Consider the following 17,153-nt stretch of genomic DNA (forward strand, 5'->3'; position numbering starts at 1 on the left):
ACTTGATTAGCCATGTGACAGGTATCTGGGTGTGGTTACACCTATGTAAAAGAGGTGTGTGTAGCACATGGTAAGAGAGAGATTGAGTGAGTGTGTGAGTGTCTGTCAGGGTGGACACACTTCCGTGTGTCTTGGCAGGACACTGCAGAATGGCCTGTGTATTGGACGATTCCAATTGGGGACGTCCTGGAAGCACACAGAGACCATTCCAGGCTGGAGAGCCTGCGTGCTGGACATAGCACGGACGGTCGGTGTTGGAGGCTCCTGGGAGTGGAGTTGTCCTGGAAGCACCTGGAGACCGTAGACCTGGATGGTCGGTGTTGGAGGCTCCTGGGAGTGGAGTTGTCCTGGAAGCACATGGAGACCGTAGACCTGGACGGTCTGTGTTGAGGACCTGGGACTGACCTGAAGTCAGTGTAAGGAGTGGAACTTCTGAGAGGTAACCCCGGACAACGGGATTATAATATACAGCAGAGAAGCCTATCTGCTACGTGAACTGTCTAATGTTTCATGGCTGTAATGAAATGGACTGTACCCTGTCTGGTTTATGTGGAGTTTAAATAAACCATATGGACTGATATGTGTGAGATATCGTGCCTGAAGTGTTTATCCTGCTGCCAAGCGAGTATCCCCAAGACCCGTAGCGGGTGAAACGCTACAGTACCTAAACAGTAGAAACCCCCCACAATTGACCCCATATTGGAAACTAGACCCCCCAAGGAACTTATCTAGATGTGCTGTGAGAACTTTGAACCCCAAAGTGTTTCACTACAGTTTATAACACAGAGCCGTGAAAATAAAAAATCTTTTTTTTCCCACAAAAACTATTTTTTAGCCCCCAGTTTTGTATTTTCCCAAGGGTAACAGGAGAAATTGGACCCCAAAAGTTGTTGTCCAATTTGTCCCGAGTACGCTGATACCCCATATGTTGGGGTAAACCCCTGTTTGGGCACACGGGAGAGCTCAGAAGGGAAGGAGCACTGTTTTACTTTTTCAACGCAGAATTGGCTGGAATTGAGATCGGACGCCATGTCGCGTTTGGAGAGCCTGTGATGTGCCTAAACAGTGGAAACCCCCCAATTATAACTGAAACCCTAATCCAAACACACCCCTAACCCTAATCTCAACAGTAACCCTAAGCACACCTCTAAGGCTACGTTCACACTAGCGTTGTGCGCCGCTGCGTCGGCGACGCAACGCACAACGCACGCAAAAACGCGGCAAAACGCACGCAAAAGCGTCGTTTTTTGCCGAAATTCGGACGCAAGAAAAATGCAACTTGTTGCGTTTTCTTGGTCCGACGCTTGCGGCAAAAAAGACGCATGCGTCGCACAACGCAACAAAAAAAACACATGCGTCCCCCATGTTAAATATAGGGGCGCATGACGTATGCGTCGCCGCTGCGTCGCCCGACGCAAATTAGCGTAACGCTAGTGTGAACGTTACCTTACCCTGACACACCCATAACCCTAATCCCAACCCTATTCCCAACCGTAAATGTAATCCAAACCCTAACTTTAGCCCCAACCCTAGCCCCAACCCTAAGCCTAGCCCCAACCCTAGCCCAAATGGAAATAAATACATTTTTTTTATTTTTCCCTAACTAAGGGGGTGATGAAGGGGGGTTTGATTTACTTTTATAGCGAGTTTTTTAGCGGATTTTTATGATTGGCAGCCGTCACACACTGAAAGACGCTTTTTATTGCAAAAAATATTTTTTGCGTTACCACATTTTGAGAGCTATAATTTTTCCACATTTGGAGTCCACAGAGTCATGTGAGGTCTTGTTTTTTGCGGGACGAGTTGACGTTTTTATTGGTAACATTTTCGGGCATCTGACATTGTTTGATCGCTTTTTATTCCATTTTTTGTGAGGCAGAATGATCAAAAACCAGCTATTCATGAATTACTTTTGGGGGAGGCGTTTAGACCGTTCCGCGTTTGGTAAAATGGATAAAGCAGTTTTATTCTTCGGGTCAGTACGATTACAGCGATATCTCATTTATATCATATTTTTATGTTTTGGCGCTTTTATACGATGAAAAGCAAAAAAATCTGGATGTGGATAAACAGCACAGATATATCCACTAGAACAATGAATACTAATTACAGCGCAAGTGGAGATAAAACATAACTTTTACTAGAACTATATAAAAGTATAAATCAAAAGAAAAAAGTCACCCAAAAGTGATATAAAAACACAAGGGATAATGTCTCAACAAAGAGACACAGCAACAGGAGACCCCTAAAAGGATTCCAAAGACACCACCTGCAAAGATGCTTGCAGATGAAAGGCAGACCAATATATGATTCATGCAATAGCTGTCAGAAACAATTACAAATGGATCATGAAGCAATAGTACATATATTTGGTTGCATGTAAAATGGACACAAACATGACACCTGTACCACGGTATTAACAGTAAGAGTTAAGGTAAAGAAAATGGAACATTCTCACCAACTCCAGGATACATAGGCAGGAGACCCGTAAGACCTTTTGTTCAGGCGATAGCCCGGGATGTAATGAAGGGAACTGGCAATACCCTGTCATTCCCTATGGGGCTAACAGTAGTCTAACCCCCAAAACTCCTGCCCTTACAAGGGCAGTCCACAGCTACCCCTGCACCAGCATGCCCTGCACTCTCCCTGTGGTCAGTCCCGACGCGTTTCCTTCAAGCCAATCATCAGGGGACCTGCTTGATTCTAGAGATAAGTGCTTAAAAGGGAGACATAAGTTGCTGCCACCCCCTATGCTATCATGCAGAGCTCTGATGATTGGCTTGAAGGAAACGCGTCGGGACTGACCACAGGGAGAGTGCAGGGCATGCTGGTGCAGGGGTAGCTGTGGACTGCCCTTGTAAGGGCAGGAGTTTTGGGGGTTAGACTACTGTTAGCCCCATAGGGAATGACAGGGTATTGCCAGTTCCCTTCATTACATCCCGGTCTATCGCCTGAACAAAAGGTCTTACGGGTCTCCTGCCTATGTATCCTGGAGTTGGTGAGAATGTTCCATTTTCTTTACCTTAACTCTTACTGTTAATACCGTGGTACAGGTGTCATGTTTGTGTCCATTTTACATGCAACCAAATATATGTACTATTGCTTCATGATCCATTTGTAATTGTTTCTGACAGATATTGCATGAATCATATATTGGTCTGCCTTTCATCTGCAAGCATCTTTGCAGGTGGTGTCTTTGGAATCCTTTTAGGGGTCTCCTGTTGCTGTGTCTCTTTGTTGAGACATTACCCCTTGTGTTTTTATATCACTTTTGGGTGACTTTTTTCTTTTGATTTATACTTTTATATAGTTCTAGTAAAAGTTACGCTTTTATACGATAAAAACTTTTATACAAAAAATAATTATTTTGGCATCGCTTTATTCTCAGGACTATAACTTTTTTATTTTTTTGCTGATGATGCTGTATGGCGGCTCGTTTTTTGCGGGACAAGATGACGTTTTCAGCGGTACCATGGTTATTTATATCTGTCTTTTTGATCGCGTGTTATTCCACTTTTTGTTCGGCGGTATGATAATAAAGCGTTGTCTTTTGCCTCGTTTTTTTTTTTCTTTTTCTTACTGTGTTTACTGAAGGGGTTAACTAGTGGGGCAGTTTTATAGGTTGGGTCGTTACGGACGCGGCGATACTAAATATGTGTACTTTTATTGTTTTTTTATAAATAAAGAAATGTATTTATGGGAATAATATATATTTTTTTTTTTTTACACATGTGGCAAAATTTTTTTTAAACTTTTTTTACTTTGTCCCGGGGGGAAGGAGGCAGGAGACCCTCGGAGCAACGCGATCACATCACGTTGCTGCGGGGGTCTCAGGGAAGCCCGCAGGGAGCCCCCTCCCTGCGCGATGCTTCCCTATACCGCCGGCACACAGCGTTCATGTTTGATCGCGGTGTGCCGGGGGTTAATGTGCCAGGGGCGGTCCGTGACCGCTCCTGGCACATAGTGCCGGATGTCAGCTGCGATATGCAGGTGACCCGGCCGCGATCGGCCACCCACCTCGACGGGATAGTAAGTCATAGGTCAGAAAGGGGTTAAACGACCATAATTGGTGCCAAAACTGATCATGGTTGATGCACCAAGTTGTCAGCTATAGTGTACAGCCGACAGCTGCTGGATTGTCCCCAGTATGGGGATGCTAGTCTCTTACATCACAGATCAGTAAAAAGATGCGTTGTCGGTTATTAAGGGGTTAAATGCTAAATGCATTAGAAAGGAAATTCAATATCACGCTACAGCGTTCAATGTATGGGTAAGACTGGTAAGGGAGTACCACCTTAAGGAGTGGGTGGATCTCATGGCAAACATACTTCTTACCATAAAAAATGTGATAGGACTGTAATGTATGTATTATATGCTTTACCTATTGGAATCACGAATCCTCCTCAGTAAATCCCGAAGTGCTTTATTATAATGCTTCTTGTCAAGGAGGGTTACAGAAGGGGACACTGACTGCAAAGACATTCTGGAGTCTGCCATCTAGTGATCAAGATGAACTGTAAGAAAACATTAAAGAGTAACAAATAAGAATGTACATATTGTAGTTTATAGTAGGTATCCTTTTAAAACGTAGCACCTAAAGTTGACAGCAGCAAGAAAGAAACAGCCTCGAATTTTTTCGCAAATCAGCTGTGCGCCTTTTATAAGCAAAAATGCTGGTGTACGGTGCCATACACATTTCACTCGTGTGTGCATGTGACCCATAACAGGGTGCAGGGACTATGAAGCTGCCAAAAAAGAATAATTAGTCAGTGTTCCACGTTATGGGGCTTGATTTGTTGGCCTGGTGCAATGTGTGTAGTGCACAGGTGACGTCTCGCCAATCATATGCCAACCCTGACATTGTGGGGGGGGGGGTAGGGAGATTCGCGCAGCCCCTATCCACGGCCAGAGAGCAAGAGCACTAACCTGGACCATGGCCATGGGTTGGACCAAGTGATCCGCTCACCTCTAGTCATCAATATCAGATCAGTGGTGGTTCATCCCCCAACACCTCCACCGATCAGTTGTTATTAGCTCCAATAGGATATTAACAAATTGAATGGAGGTGTAATATACTGCTGCATTCAATGTATGGCACCCTCTCTGCCAGCTACTGTACAACAGATCCGCAGAATCAGGGAGTGGCTACATTAGTCATATGATACGAGATATATATATATATATATATATATATATATATATATATATATATATATATATATATATATATTAGTACAGACCAAAAGTTTGGACACACCTTCTCATTTAAAGTTTTTTCTGTATTTTCATGACTATGAAAATTGTACATTCACACTGAGGGCATCAACACTATGAATTAACACATGTGGAATTATATACTTAACAAAAAAGTGTGAAACAACCGAAAATATGTCTTATATTCTAGGTTCTTCAAAGTAGCCACCTTTTGCTTGGATGACTGCTTTGCACACTTTTGGCATTCTCTTGATGAGCTTCAAGAAGTAGTCGCCGGGAATGGTTTTCACTTCACAGGTGTGCCCTGTCAGGTTTAATAAGTGGGATTTCTTACCTTATAAATGGGGTTGGGACCATCAGTTGTGTTGTGCAGACGTCTGGTGGATACACAGCTGATAGTCCTACTGAATAGACTGTTAGAATTTGTATTATGGCAAGAAAAAAGCAGATAAGTAAAGAAAAACGAGTGGCCATCATTACTTTAAGAAATGCAGGTCTGTCGGTCTGAAAAATTGGGAAAACTTTGAAAGTGTCCCCAAGTGCAGTGGCAAAAAACATCAAGCGCTACAAAGAAACTGGCTCACATGAGGACCGCCCCAGGAAAGGAAGACCAAGAGTCACCTCTGCTTCTGAGGATAAGTTTATCCGAGTCACCAGCCTCAGAAATCGCAAGTTAACAGCAGCTCAGATTAGAGACCAGGTCAATGCCACACAGAGTTCTAGAAGCAGACACATCTCTACAACAACTGTTAAGAGGAGACTTTGTGCAGCAGGCCTTCATGGTAAAATAGCTGCTAGGAAACCACTGCTAACGACAGGCAACAAGCAGAAGAGACTTGTTTGGGCTAAAGAACACAAGGAATGGACATTAGACCAGTGGAAATCTGTGCTTTGGTCTGATGAGTCCAAATTTGAGATCTTTGGTTCCAACCACCATGTCTTTGTGCAACGCAGAAAAGGTGAACGGATGGACTCTACATGCCTGGCTCCCACCATGAAGCATGGAGGAGGAGGTGTAATGGTGTGGGGGTGCTTTGCTGGTGACACTGTTGGGGATTCATTCAAAATTGAAGGCATACTGAACCAGCATGGCTACCATAGCATCTTGCAACGGCATGCTATTCCATCCGGTTTGCGTTTAATTGGACCATCATTTATTTTTCAACAGGAAAATGACCCCAAACACACCTCCAGGCTGTGTAAGGGCTATTTGACCAAGGAGAGTGATGGGGTGCTATGCCAGATGACCTGGCCTGCACAGTAACCTGACCTGAGCCCAATCGAGATGGTTTGGGGTGAGCTGGACCGCAGAGTTAAGGCAAAAGGGCCAACAAGTGCTAAGCATCTCTGGGAACTCCTTCAAGATTGTTGGAAGACCATTCCCGGTGACTACTTCTTGAAGCTCATCAAGAGAATGCCAAGAGTGTGCAAAGCAGTCATCAAAGCAAACGGTGGCTACTTTGAAGAACCTAGAATATAAGACATAATTTCAGTTGTTTCACACTTTTTTGTTAAGTATATAATTCCACATGTGTTAATTCATAGTTTTGATGCCTTTAGTGTGAATGTACAATTTTCATAGTCATGAAAATACAGAAAAATCTTTAACTGAGTAGGTGTCTCCAAACTTTTGGTCTGTACTATATATCTACTATATAATTGTCTAAGGGTCACTTCCGTCTGTCTGTCTGTCCTTCTGTCACGGTTATTCATTCGCTGATTGGTCTTGGCAGCTGCCTGTCATGGCTGCCGCGACCAATCAGCGACGGCCACAGTCCCTCCCCTACTCTCCTGCACTCACTGCCCGGCGCCCGCTCCATAATCCCCTCCACTCACACAGGGTTAATGGCAGCGGTAACGGCCCGCGGTGTAACGCACTCCGTTACCGCTGCTATTAACCCTGTGTGTCGCCAACTATTTACTATTGATGCTGCCTATGCAGCATCAATAGTAAAAATAGGTCATGCTAAAAATAATTAAAAAACAAAAAACCTGCTATACTCACCATCCGCCGCCTTGCCCGCTCATCGCCACGCTCCCGGGACCGCTCCATTGCAAGCGGCAGCTTCCGGTCCCTGGGATGGTGTGCGACAAGGACCTGCCGTGACGTCACAGTCATGTGACCACGACGTCATCATAGGTCCTGCTCACACCAGCCCTGGGACTGCAAGCTGCCGGTTGCAATTGAGCGATCCCGGGAGCGTGGCGAGGAGCGGGAAAGGCGATGGATGGTGAGTATAGCAGGACTTCAACGGGCCTTCGGAAGGTGAGTATATGTTTATTTTTTTTTAAAGTCTCTATACTATGTGCCTCTGTGCTGGCCAATATACTACGTGGCTGGGCAATATACTACGTGGACATGCATATTCTAGAATACCCGATGCGGTAGAATCGGACCACCATCTAGTAATATATCAAAAATAAAAATAGATACCAATAAAACTAGGAGTTAGTTGTATCGGTAACGGTATTTCCAGAAGTCCATCATGACAGCACCACAAGGAGGTTGCTCTTCATATCCTTGATAGGGACAGGAACACAGAAGAGGTTAAATAGCCCCTCCTCACCTCTACCCTTCAGTGATTTTACAAAGTACCACACCAGGATAGATACAACGCAATTTTATTGAACTTCCTTTCTATACATGTTTATATCTAACATCAGACAAGAGTTCAAGGGAGGGTAAATAATGGGTGCTGTCATGATGGACTTCTGGAAATACCGTTACCGGTACGACTAACTCCTAGTTTCCAGATAGTCCCTCATGACAGCACCACAAGGAGAAATACCAAATAACTCCTATTTAGGGCGGGATCACAGCTTGGAGGACTTTCCTCCCAAAGCCGGTCTGTTGATTTAACAGAACGTCCAACTTGTAATGCTTACAAAAGGTATTTGAGCTAGACCAAGTTGCCGCTCGGCAAATTTGGTCCATGGATGCACCCGCACTTTCTGCCCATGAAGCCGATATCGCTCTTAGGGAGTGGGCTTTCAGGTGTTCTGGAGGGGATTCACCGGCTGAAACATATGCAGCGCAAATGGTAGATTTAATCCATCTGGCTAGAGTTGCTTTTCAGGCTTTTCTGCCTTTATTCTTCCCAGACATCTGGATAAAGAGGTTTGAATCAATTCTCCAGCTGTCTATGAGTTTCAGATACTGCAATACTGTTCTCTTAACGTCCAGGGAATGGAGAGAACGTTCTTTGTCATTGTTGTAGTTCTGACAGAACGTAGGCAAAATAATTTCCTGGTTTCTGTGAAAGTCCGTCACAACTTTTAGAAGAAACGAAGGGTTCAACTTTAGGACGATGCAATCTTCTTGTATCTTCAAGTATGGATCTGTTATGGACAGGGCTTGGATTTCGCCTATTCGCCTTGCTGACGTTATTGCGACTAGGAAGATAGTTTTGAATGTTACAGATTTCAGGTCTGCGTGATCAAGTGGCTCGTATGGAGCTTTCCGTAATTCATTTAGTACCAGGGTGAGGTTCCATGGAGGTAATGAACTTCGTACTGTTGGTCGGATACGTTGCGTAGCTTTGATGTATCTCGCTACCCAGGGATGATTTGCTAGTGGACAATCATAAAAGGCACTTAAAGCCGAGACCTGTACTTTCAGTGTACTAGGCCTCAAGCCCATATCAAAGCCTGTTTGGAGGAAATTTAATATCTGAGGAATATCTGGTTCTTGGAGAACAGATATTGAAGTATTGCTTTGTGCACAAAATTTCTTCCAAATTTTTAGGTATATAGCTGAAGTTACCGGCTTCCTGCTCTTTTTCATGGTTGAAATGACCGAGTCCGACAGTCCTTTTGATCTCAAGATCTCCTTTTCAAGATCCATGCAGCATCTTTAGATTTTGATGGACCAGCGGTCCCTGCGTTAGGAGATCTTGCCTCAGTGGTAGGAGAACTGGGTCTTCTATCGCCATCCACTTCAGCAGAGAAAACCAGCTCCTCTTGGGCCAATATGGCACTATGAGGATCACTACCGCTAGACTTTCCTGAATTTTCCCCAAAACTCTGGGAATCAAGGCTAATGGAGGGAACGCGTATGCAAGTTCCATGTCCCAATGTTGAGCTAAGGCATCTAGGCCGGCTGGACTGTCTCCTGGATTTAATTAAAAGAACTTTTCCGTTTTTGTATTGTTTTTTGAGGCGAATAAGACTATTTGCGGATTGCCCCATTGTCGAGTTAGCTGAGTAAAGACCTTTGTTTAGAGACCATTCTGACGGCTGCACTTTCTCTCTGTTGAGAAAGTCCGCTATTTGGTTCTGTGAACCTTTTAGATGTACCGCTGTGATGGATTTCACGGAATTCTCCGCCCAGGAGAATATTGTTTCTGCTAGTGCCTGAAGTGGACGGTGTTTCGGTCCACCCTGATGTAGGAGAAAGGCTACCGTGGTCGAGTTGTCTGAGAAAACTCGGATGTGGTGTCCCTGAATCTCGTATTGGCACCTTCTTAGTGCTTCCCAGACCGCTCGGAGTTTCCTGTAGTTGGAGGAACTGTCGCGTACTGAGGATGGCCATGTCCCCTGAAGATATCGTCCTTCTATGTGGGCTCCCCAGCCTCTTGAGCTCGCATCGGTGGTTATGTTTATGCATGGAGATAATCTCCATGGTTTTCCTTTTTTGAGGTTTTCTATGTTGATCCACCATGAGAGGGACTGTTTTACCTCGCTGGATAACCACATCTTGTTGTCTAATGACTTTTCCTTCCCGTTCCATACTGAAAGAACTTCTCTTTGAAGCGTTCTGGAGTGAAATTGGCTCCACTGTACGCTGGGGATGCAAGAGGTCATGAGCCATAGAATCCTCATAGCTTTCCTGATGGAAATGTATTTGCGTTTCTTTATTGTTTGAAGTTCTTTTTTGATTGACCGTTGTTTTTGATCTGGTAGGAAGGAGTATTCCAGTTTGGAATTTAGTAGTACGCCCAGAAATATTTTCTGTGTCTCTGGTTCAAGACTGGACTTTTTCAAATTTATTATCCACCCCAGACGCTTCAGGAGTGACGAGGTAATCCTTAAAGAATCTTCCATCTGTTGGGATGAATCTGCTATTAATAACAGATCGTCCAGGTATGGTGCAATGAGAACTTCTTTTTGTCTTAAATAGGCCATGACCTCCGTCATGAGTTTTGTGAATATCCTTGGGGCAGAGGAGAGGCCGAATGGTAGACACTGGAACTGAAAATGAAGTATTTTCCTGCGGTTTCTTATTGCAAATCTGAGGAATTTTTGATGTGAGGGATGGAGGGGAACATGATAGTATGCATGTTTGAGATCTAGCGTGCACATTACCGAGTTCTTTTTTTATTAAAGGTATAATTGATTTGAGAGATTCCATCTTGAAGCGTCTGTACGCCACCCATTTGTTTAATGGTTTTAAGTTGATTATTGTACGGTATTCTCCGCTTGTTTTTTTTACGGAGAATAGACTGGAGTAATGTCCCTGAAAATGCTGATGATGGGGTACCGGTATTATGACCTGTAACTCTAAGAGTTCCTGTATGTCTGTTAGCAGCCTTTGATGTACTATTGACGACTCTGTGTTAAACAGAATCTCTTGGGGGGGGTAGATGAGTATACTCTATCTTGTACCCCTGTGCAACTGTCTGTAGAATCCACTGATTCCGAGTAATGTTCTGCCATCCCTCTAGGAAGTATTGTAGTCTTCCTCCTATATTGTTGGCGTCATTGTTTGCTGGGTCCTGATGATTGGTCTCGAAAGAAACCTCTTCCTCTGCCCCCTTTAGGGTGGCTCCATCTACCGGACTTCCCTTTCCCTCTGTAGTCCTGTCTTGGGTGCGAGCGAGTTTTCCGAAAGAACTGTGATTTCTTTGGTCCCTCCTCAGGAAACCCTTTCTTCTTGCCGGTTTCTCGAGTAGCTCGTCCAGGACCGGACCAAAGACGTGAGATCCTGAGAATGGAATTTAACACAGCTTGTTCTTTGATTGGGTATCTCCCGTCCATGATCTTAGCCATAAGGCTCTTCTTGCTGCATTTGACAGTGCATTATTTCTGGCAGCAAAACGCACTGATTCCGCTGAGGCATCCGCCATGAAATCAGTCGCCATTCTCAGAACTGAAAACGATTTTAGGATTTCTTCCCTTGGAGTTCTGTCTTTAATGTGACTCTCTAGCTCGTCCACCCAAAGACTCATCTTGCTACAGAGATAGCCGCTATGTTCGTTTTCATAATGGCGGCTGACGATTCCCAGGCTTTTTTGAGAAGATCTTCCGACCTCTTATCCATTGGGTCCTTTAGTCCTGACGAATCCTCAAAGGGAATAGCCGTCTTCCTTGTGACCTTGGCCACTGGGATATCAATTTTCGGAACGGATTCCCAGATCTTAGTTTCCTCCGGATCAAAGGGAAGACGGTACTTGAAGTCCCTTGGGACCACTAGTTTCTTCCCCACGTTTTCCCATTCTTCCATTATCATAGCTGTTATATGTTATATGATTGTTGACTGGAAAAACTATTTCTGCAAGTTCTTAGGCCCCCGAACATTTCGTCTTGAACCGATAGTGGCTCAGACGAATCCTCTATCTTCATAGTGCTTCTAACTGCTTTTAGCAGCACATCCGTATTTTCGGACGAGAACAGGTATCTCTTTCGTTCTTCTGGAAGCGCAGCCGATGGATTGCTCTCTACATCTGAGCCTGGATCAGAGTACCCTGAGACCTCTCCTTCCTCAGAACTTAAGTCCATATCCCATCTAGGCCTTTTAGGCCGTGGAGACTGGGGTGGCACCATCGTAGACACTGTAGCTTGGACTTCTAATCATGCTTTTGATATTATCTAATAACGAAGCCTGTTCGTCCTTCAGAAGTTTAGCGATGCATTTTTCGCATAACTTCTTTTTATAGCCATCTGGGAGCTTGGTGGTGCACAGTGGACATCTGATAGTCCTTTTCTTAGGCCTCTCGGGATCCTGTAAATATAAAGGAGACCCCTGTAGCTACGGATCTAAAGTACTATAATGTCTCCCATACTACGTACTACTCACATGGTCCGTGGGCAGCTCTAAGGTTTGGACGTCAGGACGACTAGCACCTTTTATGTTACTGGGTCAAGTGTGCTGTCAGCTGTCCGTCATTAAGTAGTCAGTCGTACCCAGCTTCAAGACATCTGATTCGTCCTCCTTCCGAGCTCAGCTGCCGGCTTCACGGTGATTCCAGGTCCCCAGCTGTACTGCGCATGCGTCATCCGGAACGCACGCCGACCAGCCTGAGACCTAGATTCTGGCGCATAATCCGGTCGCCATCCTGTTCCGGCCTCTGCTTCCCCCGCAGCTTCCCGGCATACCCGGAAATGCTTCAGCGCCACCGACCCTGGGAATCCGGCCACGCCCCCGGAAGACGTCACCTCTGACCGGGCGCCGGACCCGAAGTCCGGGGAACGACACCAGCACCGGCCGCACATGGAGCCCGAGGGAGCGCCGTACACCGCAGCCGCTGTCTCAGAGCCCCTTTGAGAGGGGATGAGGCAGGCCCTGGGAGCACACAGCTCAACCTAGTTGCGGAGGTACCTCCGTCGGTATCCAGCAACTCTGGGGATTCTTCACTGCCAGACTCACGCGGCCAGCGCCCCCTTCAGGAGGATGGGACCGCACTCAGGAGCTCCTGCTCCACCGAGACCTGACCTCAATCAGGTAAAAAATCCAAACTTCTGGAGAACTCTCTCCTGCGTCTGTCCCTGATAGGGACAGGAAAAACACTGAAGGGTAGAGGTGGGGAGGGGCTATTTAACCTCTTCTGTGTTCCTGTCCCTATCAAGGATATGAAGAGCAACCTCCTTGTGGTGGTGTCATGAGGGACGATCTGGAAAGATTAATTGAGACATCAGTAGGTTAAGTGTTTTTGAATATCCATATTGAATCTGGAGCCCCATATAATGCTCCATACAGTTTATGATGGCCCCATAAGATGCTCCATATTAAAATATGCCTCATATAATGCTGCAGCACAAATGCTGATTATGGCTCCATAAGATGCTCCATACAGACATTTGCCCCGTATAATGCTCCACATATGTGGATTATGGCCCCATAAGATGCTCCATACAGATAATTGCCCCATATAATGCAGCACATGGCCACATAAGATGCCCCATACAGATATTTGCCCCCATATCATGCTGCACATGGCCACATAAGATGCCCCATACAGATATTTGCCCCCATATCATGCTGCATAGCCACATAAGATGCCCCATACAGATATTTGCCCCCATATAATGCTGCATATGGCCGGATAAGATGTTCCATACAGATATTTGCCCCATATGCTGTTGCTGCAATTAAAAATAAATAAAAATTACATACTCACCTCTCCGGCCCTTGCTATAGTCACCTGCTCCCCGTTCCACCGCTGACCGCCGCTGTGTCTTCCCCGTCCTCTGCACCGACGTTCAGGAAGAGGGCAGCGCGCACTAATCGCGTCACCGCGCCCTCTGACCTGAGCGTCCCTGCGGAAGACACCGCGGCGCCGATGGTGGAACGAGGAGCAGGTGAATATCGCGCATTGCCCCCGTCATACTCACCTGTTCCTGGTGCCGTCGCTGCACGTCTGTTCCCTGGCGCCGCATTTTCTTCCTGTAGTGAGCGGTCACCGTTACCGCTCATTACAGTAATGAATATGCAGCTCCACCCCTATGGGAGGTGGAGCCGCATATTCATTACTGTAATGAGCGGTACCATGTGACCGCTCAGTACAGGAAGAAGCTGCCGGGGAAGCAGGGACCTGCAGGGACCGCGCCAGGAGCAGGTGAGTATAATTAGACAGCCCCCGCTCCCCTGCCGACCCTGGGTATGACTGGGTATGAGTATAAGCCGAGAGGGGGACTTTCAGCCCCAAAAAGTGGGCTGAAAATCTCGGCTTATACTCGAGTATACACGGTATATGGCAAAAATTAAGAGACCACTGCAAAATTTTCAGTTTGTTTGATTTTTCTCTTTATAGGTATATTTTTGAGCAAAATGTAAATTGTTCTTTTAGTCTATAAACTTCTGACAACATGTCTGAATTTCCAAGCAATACATTTTTTATTTTGAAAAGGAGAAATGGACAAAATAAAACAAACAAACAGACCTTTCAGACCTCAAATAATGCAAAGAAAACAAGTTCATAATAATTTAGAAAAAAACAATACTAATGTTTTATCTCAGGAATAGTTCAGAAATCAATATTTTGTGGAATAACTATGATTTTTAATCACAGCTTTCATGCGTCATGGCATGCTTTCCACCAGTCTTTCACACTGCTTCTGGCACAAAAATGTAAGCAGTTCTTCTTTGTTTGATGGCTTGTGACTATCCATCATTCTATTCATTACATTCCAGAGGTTTTCAGTGGGGTTCAGGTCTGGAGATTGGGCTGCCCATGACAGGGATTGGTGTGGTAGTTTCTTAATTTTTGCCAGAGCTGTATATATACACATACATATGTACATACACATATATACATAGACACATATACACACAAAGACTGCGAGTACAACTGGAGGGTCAGTGATAGATCATCGTGGGGAAAGAACAGACTATTCTTTCATTAGTATTCTCCATAATATTCACAGCCATTTGTAAAAAGTATTGGATAACCTCTTTAATAAACGGCTTGTGTGGAATTCGCTGGACAAAATGAACATGTTGTGCATTTGCCTAAATCCTGACAGAATCCTTAACATGTGACCTTATTGTTAGATGGACCCCTACATATAAACGGATCACAGACAGACCCACTAACGAGACCCAATGTAATCTTTTCTTTTAGCACAATTTCAAGGAAAATGACCCCTTCGATGAGTTACCGCTGGAATCAATTACAGTGCACAGACACGCAGCATCCTCCAGTAAGGGAGATTTCTTCATTCTGCTCTGATTACTAAATAAAAGAGAATATAAATGTCCAATGATCATAAATGAAGAAATGATTGCATAACGAGACTTACTATATATCCCGGGAACTTCTAAAGCTTCCAGAAATGGTCTGGGTTCTAAGAAAAAGAAAACTATCAAATTCTGAAAACATTTTAAAGGACATCTGTCAGGACGCTTTTTTTACATATGGAAGTAGAGGCTGTATAGAGGATTGTTTCTTTTATGAAAAGCTTACGTGTCAGTCATATGAAATCTAGTATAGAAGTCAGATGTAAAAAGAGCTAGCATTTTTATAGCAGTATATGATGGGGATGCTATGGCGGTATATGATGAGAATGTGCTGGCGGTATATGATGAGGATGCGCTGGCGGTATATGATGAGGATGCGCTGGCGGTATATGATGAGAGTGCACTGGCGGTATATGATGAGAGTGCACTGGCGGTATATGATGGGGATGATATGGCAGTAAATGATGGGGATGCACTGGCGGTATATGATGAGGATGAGCTGGCGGTATATGATGAGGATGAGCTGGCGGTATACGATGATGCGCTGGCAGTATATGATGAGGATGCGATGGCGGTATATGATGAGAGTGCACTGGCAGTATATGATGAGGATGAGCTGGCGGTATATGATGAGGATGAGCTGGCGGTATATGATGAGGATGAGCTGGCGGTATACGATGATGCGCTGGCAGTATATGATGAGGATGCGATGGCGGTATATGATGAGAGTGCACTGGCAGTATATGATGAGGATGAGCTGGCGGTATATGATGAGGATGCGCTGGCGGTATATGATGAGGATGCGCTGGCGGTATACGATGAGGATGCGATGACGGTATGCGATGGCGGAATACGATGGGGATGCGATGGCGGTATACGATGGGGATGCGCTGGCAGTATACGATGAGGATGCGATGGCGGTATACAATGGGGATGCGATGGCGGTATACGATGGGGATGCGATGGCAGTATATCATGGGGATGCGATGGGGGTATATGATGGGGATGTGATGGTGGTAAATGATGGGGATGCGATGGCGGTATATGATGGGGATGCGCTGGCGGTATATGATGGCGCTGCTATGGCGGTATATGATGGGGATGCGATGGCGGTATATGATGGGGATGCGCTGGCGGTATATGATGGTGCTGCTATGGCGGTATATGATGGGGATGCGCTGGCGTATATGATGGCGGCATATGATGGCGCTGCGATGACTGTCTATGTAGTGATGAGTAAGGGCAGGTGTGACTGACACAGGTGGGTGATGGGGATTGGGGCATACACCAGTCACCACAATGCTCTGTAATGCCATCACCCCACACTGCGCCCAGTACCGCATTACCGGTCACACCCTCCTCACAGAAGACATGGAATGGGCTAACAGGCAGAAGGCTGCGGCCACCATGACAGAGGCGCTCACGGAGCAGCAGGGCCGGCCCGGTACAATTATCTCGGCCCCCGGTAGTACGTCACTCCGCCGCCTGCCCGTTACACGCTGTACTTTACCAGGCTCTGCGTCCCGCTCATCTGCTCCGGTATGTACCGTACACACGTGACGTCATCAGCCCGTCTACCAGCGGCGGGAAGTGCTGCGGGCAGCGCCGCCCAGACGCCGGTAGCTATGGCAACTAAACTGCCTGCCCTGGTGAGGCGACGCTGGGTGCGCGGCCGGGCAGCGGGGATGCGGCTCTCATGTGCGGGTGGCGTATAGGCTACAGTGGTAAATGGAGGCCGGGACATGGAAAGGAAATGGCGGGCTCCCAGTGCGCTGTCTGCCGTGGCTGTGACACAGTGTGGGTGGTACCGGCTACTTTCACACTAGCGTTTTTTATTTTCCGTCACAATCCGTCGTGTTGGAGAAAAAACGGATCCTGCAAATGTGCCCGCAGGATGCTTTTTTCCCCCATAGACTTGTATTGCCGACAGATAGCAACATATGGCCATACGTCACGTCTGTTGTGCACTGGATGCGTCACGTTTTGGCAGACCGTCATCACGAAAAAACGTTCAATGTAACGTTTTATCGTACGTCGTGTCCGC

At 45.8% G+C, this 17,153-nt stretch overlaps 1 protein-coding gene across 1 annotated transcript in view; it reads right to left on the bottom strand.

Moving 5' to 3' along the window:
• CCDC138 (coiled-coil domain containing 138) overlaps positions 1-16,901 on the bottom strand; it is a 125,522-nt gene extending 108,621 nt beyond the window's left edge. Inside the window, exons 1-3 of the mRNA XM_069757556.1 lie at positions 16,620-16,901; positions 15,172-15,216; positions 4,382-4,514 (exon numbers count right to left, since the gene is read on the bottom strand). Coding sequence (XP_069613657.1) covers positions 4,382-4,497 — 116 coding nt within the window. The 5' untranslated portion in view covers positions 4,498-4,514; positions 15,172-15,216; positions 16,620-16,901. The remainder of the gene's footprint in view (positions 1-4,381; positions 4,515-15,171; positions 15,217-16,619) is intronic.
• Positions 16,902-17,153: the final 252 nt, after the last annotated feature.

Source organism: Ranitomeya imitator, chromosome 3 (genome assembly GCF_032444005.1).
Source record: "Ranitomeya imitator isolate aRanImi1 chromosome 3, aRanImi1.pri, whole genome shotgun sequence".
Taxonomy (NCBI): domain Eukaryota; kingdom Metazoa; phylum Chordata; class Amphibia; order Anura; family Dendrobatidae; genus Ranitomeya; species Ranitomeya imitator.